The sequence below is a fragment of the Macrobrachium nipponense genome, chromosome 39, assembly GCF_015104395.2.
Source record: "Macrobrachium nipponense isolate FS-2020 chromosome 39, ASM1510439v2, whole genome shotgun sequence".
Classification (NCBI taxonomy): domain Eukaryota; kingdom Metazoa; phylum Arthropoda; class Malacostraca; order Decapoda; family Palaemonidae; genus Macrobrachium; species Macrobrachium nipponense.
Genome location: NC_061099.1, coordinates 22,577,430 through 22,586,046, shown reverse-complemented (window position 1 = coordinate 22,586,046; position 8,617 = coordinate 22,577,430). Strand labels below are relative to the sequence as shown.

Below are 8,617 nucleotides of genomic sequence, written 5' to 3'. Positions count from 1 at the left end.
ATGAGGCAGACTAAAGAACTGGCCAGCGATGAAACATGGCAATGGCTACAGAGGGGAGAACTCAAGAGGTAACAGAAGGAATGCTAACTGCGGCACAATCACAATAATTGCTACGATCCTCCATTTACCCTTTCTATCAATTGCAAATTGAACGACTTTCTTTACTCTTTGTAAACACCCCCAAATTTTTTCTCCACATAATGAAACCGTAATATTTATTCCACTTCCTGCGTCTGTTACTCCCAAATAACTTTTTTGTTTAATCTGCGCAATATTCTTTTATTAGATATTGCACCAAAAGTACGCCCCAATCTCCCTGGAGATTGGTTACCTATATTCACGGTGGCAAAGGTCTGTTGACATAGCTGATTGAACGAATCAGAAGCGATATTAACTTTTCGAAGGCTTCACAATGGAGGTTTCAGATTGTTATTGATTTCTGAATATTTTGCTTTGTTAGGGGGGGGGGGGGAGTTGCTTTCTTTACGCCAATAGGATTTTTTCTTTTATTATTATTAATATTATTATTATTATTATTATTATTATTATTATTATTATTATTATTATTATTATTATTGGGATACCATGAATAAATGAGTCTTATTGTTCTAAGTCAAAGTGTCTGGAAATTATTTCCATTTGAGTTTTTTTATAATCGTGAGTCTTAAAAATCATATACATATATATATATATATATATATATATATATATATATATATATATATATATATATATATATATACTATAAATATATATATATATTATTGGGATACAATGAATAAATGAGCCTTATTGCTCTAAGTCAAAGTGTCTGGAAATTATTTCCATTTGATTTTTTTTATAATCGTGAGTCTTATATATATATATATCTATATATATATATATATATATATATATATATATATATATATATATACATGTACATATATACATAGATATGCATACATACATAAATACAATTATTTATATAATTACATACGCATCACTTGCCAACAGTCACTCACGCTAATATCCTACGTCCTAAAAAAAAAAGTTTTGATGAATGTTATTCATCTCAATTTTTAGACATCAGCTGTTCAGTCAAAGCGTTTTAACAACCCAGCGCTTAGTCGAACTCCCTCGAGTGGAACATCTGTTTCGAGAACTTAGTCCATAATTATTTTAAACGTTTTTCCGCAGATGTTTTAAACATGGTGGTTATTTGGATTTTACAATTGCGTTTCCGGAATTATAAGAGAGAGTAAAAAAAAGAGCCCGTGTCAGCACAAGGCTGTAGCATAATCTGAACGAACGGAGAGAGAGAGAGAGAGAGAGCCCGTGTCAGCACAAGGCTAAGCATAATCTTAACGAACGAGAGATAGAAAGAGAGAGATACTATGTCAGCCACAGCTATAGCATAATCTGAACGAACGGAGAGAGAGAGAGAGAGCCTGTGTCAGCACAAGGCTATAGCATAATCTGAACGAACGGAGAGATAGAGAGAGAGAGAGCCCGTGTCAGCACAAGGCTATAGCATAATCTGAACGAACGGAGAGATAGAGAGAGAGAGAGACTAGTGTCAGCACAAGGCTATAGCATAATCTGAACGAACGGAGAGATAGAGAGAGAGAGAGACCATGTCAGCACCCAAGGCTATGCTAATCTGAACGAACGGCGAGTAGAGAGGAAGAGAGACCAGGTCGCACAAGTCTATAAGCATAATCTGAAACGGAACGGTCGAGTAGAGAGAGAGGAGGAACCATGGTCAGCACAAGGCTATAGCATAATCTGAACGAACGGAGAGATTAGAGAGAGAGAAGAACCATGTCAAGCACAAGGCTAATAGCATAATCATGAACGAACGGAGAGATAGAGAAGAAGAGTAGAGCCCGTTCCTACACAATGGCTACCAGCACAATTTAACGAACCCGTTAGAGAGAGAGAGAGAGAGACATGTCAGCCCAAGTCTTAGCATAAATCTGAACTGAACGGAGAGAAGAGAGAGAGGGAGACCATGTTCGGAAGCACAAGGCTATAGCATCATTCTGAACCGAACGGAGAGATTAGAGAGGAGAGAGAGGACCCCATGTCCCAAGCACAAGGGATATAGCATAATCCTGAAACGTAACGGAAGAGATAGAGAGGAGAAGATCCCATGGTCAACCGAGCTGAAGGAAGAAAGGCTATAGCATATCTGAACGAACGGAAGGAGATAGGAGAGAGAAGAAGACCGATGGTCAGCACAAGGCCTATAGCAATATCTGAACGAACGGAGAGAGAGAGAGAGAGACCATGTCAGCACAAGGCTATAGCATAATCTGAACGAACGGAGAGGATAGAAGAGAGAGGAGAGAACCAGTCAATTCAACCAAGGCTATTTTAGCCATTAATCCGTAACGAACGGAGAGAGAGAGAGAGAGAGAGACTCAATGTCCATTCACAAGGCTATAGCATAATCCTGAAACGAAACGGAGAGATAGAGGAGAGAGAGAGAACCTGTTCAGCACAAAGGCTATGCAAAAATCTGAAACGAAACGGAGAGATAGAGAGAAGAGAGAAGGCCCGTATCCAACAACAATGCCATAAGGCATAGTCTGAACGAACGGAGAGAGGAGAGAGAGAGACCATGTCATGCAACAAGGCTATAAAAGATAATCCCTGAACGAACGGAGAGATAAGAGAGAGAGAGAGACCATGTCAAGCACAATGCTATTAGATCAAATCTGAACGAACGGATAGAGAAGAGAGAGAGGAGACCATGTCACCACAAGTGCCCTAACAAGCATTAATCTTAACGAACGGAGAGAGAGAGGAGAAGACCATGTCCCAGCACAAGGGCTATAGCATAAGCTGAAAGAACGGAGAGATAGAGAGAGAGAGAGCCCATGTCCCACAAAGGCTATAAGCATAATCCTTACGAACCGGAAGAATAAGAGAGAGAGAGAGACCCATGTCAGCAACAAGCTATAAGCATAAGCCCTGAACGAACGCAATAATTGAACACGAGAGAGAGAGAGAATCCCAGTGTTTCAACACAAGCAATAGCGTAATCTAGAACGAACGGAGAGAGAGAGAGATCTGATGTTTCGTGTATCACGTCAGTGATCATTAAAAAAAAACATTTTGATAAAAGTTTTTTCGAATAACTTTTACAGAGCATTATGATATATCTGTAGAATTACTTATTGCACCCTATTCATTCCTATACTTATTATACAAGTGGGGCTGATGCCACTGCCATTAAATGTTTTAATAAATTATAAGCAATATGCAAGCTAGTTTTGTGCGGCATTTGTACACACTTATACCTGTACTACTTTAGATACTCAGTAATGTATTTTTTCTCGTCAATTATAAAAAAGAAAAACCTTCAGTCATTTTTATGGACTATGGAGAAGTAACAAAGATTATAAGCGTAGCTGCTCTGGTCAAACAGAGGTCAACAAAGCGAGCGGCAGTATTATCCCATGACAGGTCAAAAGACCGGACTTAATTTCCTGTGAATACGAAGAGAAGAAGAAGAGGAGGTAAACAACTCATTTTAGTTTTCGGCAAAATAAAACTACTGAGATGGCTTTTATGTCCGCCCTCAAATGTTAAAAACTAATTTGGCTTAAGGGCTGAAAATTGTTAAGTTGCTCACCCACCCTCCAATCATCAAACATGCCAAATTGCAGCCCTCTAGCCTCAGTAGTTTTTATTTTATTTAAGGTTAAAGTTAGCCATTATCGTACTTCTTGCACCACTATAGGTACCAACAACACAGGCTACCACCGGACCGAGGCTGAGTTTCAAGGGCCGTGGCTGTTCGGAAACCTAGATTGCGATTTTTACTTATTTATCTACGTGACTCTGAACCATGAAAATACACAGATTTGCAACCGTCTTCTTTTCAGCTTTATCCTAATGATTTGGCTTTTACAAAGTCCATTTTAAAATATTTTTTAGCTTTTCTGAATTATTTAGCTTTCAGAAGGTCACGAGTTATTTAGCTTTCAGAAAGTCACAGGTTTTAAAAAAATATTTATCGTTTCTGAATTATTGTATTTTTTAGCTTTCCTCAATTATTTAGCTTTTAGAAGTTCACAAGCTTAAACCCGTATTTCTTTAGCTTTTTCTTGATAATTTAGCTTTAAAGAGCCACAATTTCAAATTTGTATTTTGTAAGCCTTCCTATATTATTTAACTTTAAAGAGGCAGCATTTTCTCAGTTGCTTACCTTTCAAAAAAATCAATATTTCCAAGTCGTGTTTCCGCGCCTTTCCTAAGTATTTAGCTCAAAGAAGTCCCAATTTTAAATTTGTATTCTTTAGCTTTCCTTAATTATATAGCTTTGAACAAATCTCAAATTTAAAATCGAAATTTTTTTAGCTTTTCCGTAATTATTTTGCTTTGAAAGAAATAGACAGTTATTCAAATATTTCACAGATTTACCAAAGGACTCAGTGGCAACGATTGATAGCCGAAAATTCTATTGGCCCAACCCCCACCTCCCACCCAACCATCCCCGCCTCACTTGGTACGGATTAAACTAAAGAATTAGTAGACTATTATAGTGTTCCCTGTCAAGTCCATGTCAGGTGGGTCTCCCCTCCCCCCTACCCCATATCCTCACACGAAAATGCAAATAAGGATGACATGATATAGACTGCATTAACTCATCAGTACATACGTATGTATGATTCTGTATGAGTGAATATACTTATATCCGAAATGGGGGACTGATATACACTTAATACATATATTCATAATTGTGTATGATTTTATACGAGACTGTTGAGGTAAATTGTTATTCATTACAAAGCCATGTTAGATTTCGTACAGCCATATGTTTAAAGGTGTGGGTATAAGTATTTAAGTTTTATTATGTATGAAAACAGAGTATGATTTTAGACACGTAAAATAGTGCAGGCACAAATAGAATTCTCTCTCTCTCTCTCTCTCTCCCTCTCTCTATATATATATATATATATATATATATATATATATATATATATATATATATATATGATATATAAATATATTATATATATATATATAGATAATATAGATAGATATATATATATATAGATATAAATATATATATATATATATATATATATAATATATATATATATAGATACATATATATATATATATCTATATATATATATAAATATGTGTGTGTGTGTGTGTGTGTGTGTGTGTGTGTGTGTGTGTGTGTGTGTGTAAAATAAAGAGAGGGAGAGCGAGAATTGTATTTATGCCTGCACTATTTTACGTGTCAAAAATCATACCCTGTTATCGTACATACATAAAAAACTTAAATACATATACCCAATATATACATATACATACATACATGGTTATGCGTTAATTCTTCCATACGTGTATACGTCCATATAGCGCATGACCTGTGGTGTCTGTATAAATTGCTAATTCATTATTCAGGTTTCGGCAGTGAGACACGTAAGGTATATTATGAATGTTTATCAGCAGTCTTCGTTAGAGAGTCTGTGTGTGTGCGTGTAGGTGTTCCTGTGTACATATCACACTCAACCAGTGGTATATTATCTGATTGAATCTGACGTCATTTCAGCCTGATGTTTTCTCCAGGTCAAACCCGAAGTGACCTTATATGTATTATTATCATGGTTCTGTCCCTGCGTCCACGTGATTTGAACGAAGCAGGTTGACCTCCTTGATTTGAATCAGGCTTAATAGGAAACACCTGTGTTGAATTCGTCCTCATTCTGTGACAATTAGGAATTATACTTTTTTAATGGTTTTTTTTTTCAAATATGTAAAAATGTCTGAATACAGTAAGTAGGATGAAATATCGTTTATTTTTAGCCATGTTACATAAAACGATACAAAGGTTGAAAAGCTGTGTGATATTTTCTCTCTCTCTCTCTCTCTCTCTCTCTCTCTCTCTCTCTCTCTCTCTCTCTCTCTCTCTCAGTGTTTACGCTGCTTGTAATTATATTGTTACGTCCCACGTTTTGACTGACGTTGCAGGGTAGTGATGGGGCAGGTGAGGTTAAAGTTACGTTTAGACACAATGTTTACGGATATTTTTACTAGATACGATAAGGAGGAATTATAAATGACTGCTGAAGGTAAGAGGTCCGGTAATAAAACATAATTAAGTCGAAAAGGCCTTTTCCTCGCTGATTGCATTATGGCGATCAAAAACATTCACATTGACTGAGTGACTACTCCACTATAATAGCGAAAACGGGTTTGGCGATGTTCGCGGAATAAACTATCATGAATTATTAGTCTCACGAAGCCGGACAGTGTCTTTGTCGACTGAGTTGCCGGGGATCAAAACAATCTAGTTACCAGTATTTTTCATCTGAATCCAGCAAGTGTGGTTTATGTTCACATTTCTTTCTCTCTTAAATGTCCTCAGATTTTCGGAACACTTTCCCTGTATCGTTCGCTTTTTTTTTCTTTCTTTCTTTTTCCACCCCCAGTCGGTATTGCCACGTTTTAAGAAAGTAGTGCTTCTTGATATTTACTTCACTACTAATGTACTTGAAATTTTAATTCACAGATTTTGTGAAAACCTCTTCTTTATAAAACTTCCATTTTGATTTTATTTATGAAAGTTAGTTAAAAGTGAATTATTCGTTGTGAACTACATACTTTAATCTCTGTCCTTGGGGTTAAATGCTAATTCTAAGCTCGTTAAGAATCGAGTGTCTTGTCACTTCATAGCGCAACGGTAAATGCTTGTTAATTACTACTTTTTATTCTTATTTTATGAGTGAAGAATTTTATTACTGAAAACCCGCTACATAAAATACAATTCTGAACCTGAATCTTGTCTTAATTATAATGAAAATGAAAAATGCTCTCTTTACAGTAAAAGAAATGTACGGCTACGTGTAAAACGCTCCAAAAAAGAATCTCTCTCTCTCTCTCTCTCTCTCTCTCTCTCTCTCTCTCTCTCTCTCTCTCTCTCAATGTTGGACCCACAGCACCGCTGCTTTCAAACTGTACCATCTTGGTACAATTTTACGAGTCACAAGGCAAAGAATTTTACCGTTATGTGCAAACAGCATTACCTGGGTCCTAACAAACATGAGCGCGCTGAGGGGTTCCTTGGAGGCGTCCATTTTAGCCAAAAATAATTAAAAGCTTCTTATTTATTTACATAGATAATTGAAATTTATGAACTTACCGTATTATGTATAATAATAGGTTTCAAAAATAATTCTAACTATTACTAAGGTCTCAAGTTCTTACGCTCACAATATTTTCGTAAATATTTGTGTATATTCCAAACGAACGAGCCTCCGTCGTTTCCGATCCCGATCGGTGACGGAGGTCAATACAGAAAACACACCACACTGCTGAACGTACTATGCTTTTAAAAGACGAACCGGCTTACCCATTTTCATAACCGTTTACCTCATATTGCTAGCACGATCACTCACTAATAATAGCACGCACTGAAATCCGAGTCCCGCGTTTCTTCTCTCTTCAATAAAACAAACGCCAGTCAGACGTAAACAAGAGCTTCTTTCGTAGACCTAAGCATAGTAGGATCGGAAGATTCTAAGCCTATAGTCTTACACGACTCAAGTTCTCTCATACAGGAGAAAGCCGTGGATGTACTTACTTCCCAGCATGATGGTTTATCCTTCACTAAAGTCTTTACACTAAATGGTTCACTCTGGTTCACTTGCGTTTCTGATACCCCGGTGTATTTATCCCAAATGACTCTTTTTACGGGAGAGTGAGAGAGAGTTGCCAAATAGTGAAAAGGCGAGTGTTCGTTGAGTCCCATCAGGCGGGCCACATATCATTAAATACAGTACACGTGTTGTTTTTCCGATTTGCGAATAATTAGAGGTGGATGTGTGTGTGTGTGTGTGTGTAGTTCTTAAACAATATACAGGGACACAAACCACACACATACAATATATATATATATATATATTATATATATATATATATATATATATATATATATATATATATATATGTATATATTATATATATATATATATATATATATATATATATATATATATATATATAAGTGCACTGTTTTATTATACGATAATTGATTGATAGATGCTGACAGCTCCGTAGCAATTTATCTTTAATAGGGACCAGCTGAGCAAACAACTTAGCAGGATCATGTATATCCTTGACCCTAAATTTTTAATAACAACTATTTTGTGCAAAATAAATAGAAATAAATGTTTTTGCAGTTCGGTGGGAGTTAGGTTTTCATATCTGGAAATCGTCTCAATAAATTTTAACCCTGAACATTTTTGATAAAATTAAATAGTTCACCTTTCAAATAATATCTCGATTGAGGATCTCGGAGAGAGAGAGAGGGAGAGATGCGATGTCTTTAGGTAAAATGAAAGATTTGGAAGGTGTTCAATAACTAAAGTATATATATCATTATTTTTTAATTAGAATATTGAGAAAAAGTGTATACTTTAAATAAGCCAAAAAGCATATAATTTTCTTATAAATAAAATGTTACGGGTCAGATCTGTTTTAGTGATTTTATGAATATATTATTCAAATTAATCCCGTGTTCAAAGTAAAATTTTATATTTCAGACAGTGAATTTTTAAAGTTTATATAAATCTTTTTCAGTTGAAGATAAGAATAAAAGAAAATTAGTTAT

At 35.7% G+C, this 8,617-nt stretch overlaps 1 protein-coding gene across 2 annotated transcripts in view; it reads right to left on the bottom strand.

Annotated features, from left to right (window-relative positions):
• Window positions 1–7,744, bottom strand: part of LOC135210206 (beta-hexosaminidase subunit alpha-like) — a 27,541-nt gene extending 19,797 nt beyond the window's left edge. The window contains exon 1 of one of the 2 annotated variants that reach the window (XM_064243039.1): window positions 7,589–7,744. In XM_064243039.1, the coding sequence (XP_064099109.1) occupies window positions 7,589–7,598 (10 nt within the window). In that variant the 5' untranslated portion in view covers window positions 7,599–7,744. Of the gene's footprint in view, window positions 1–7,357; window positions 7,377–7,588 lie in introns of those variants that run through there. The other variant, XM_064243040.1, reaches the window with a different exon arrangement.
• Between the last annotated feature and the right edge of the window lie 873 nt (window positions 7,745–8,617).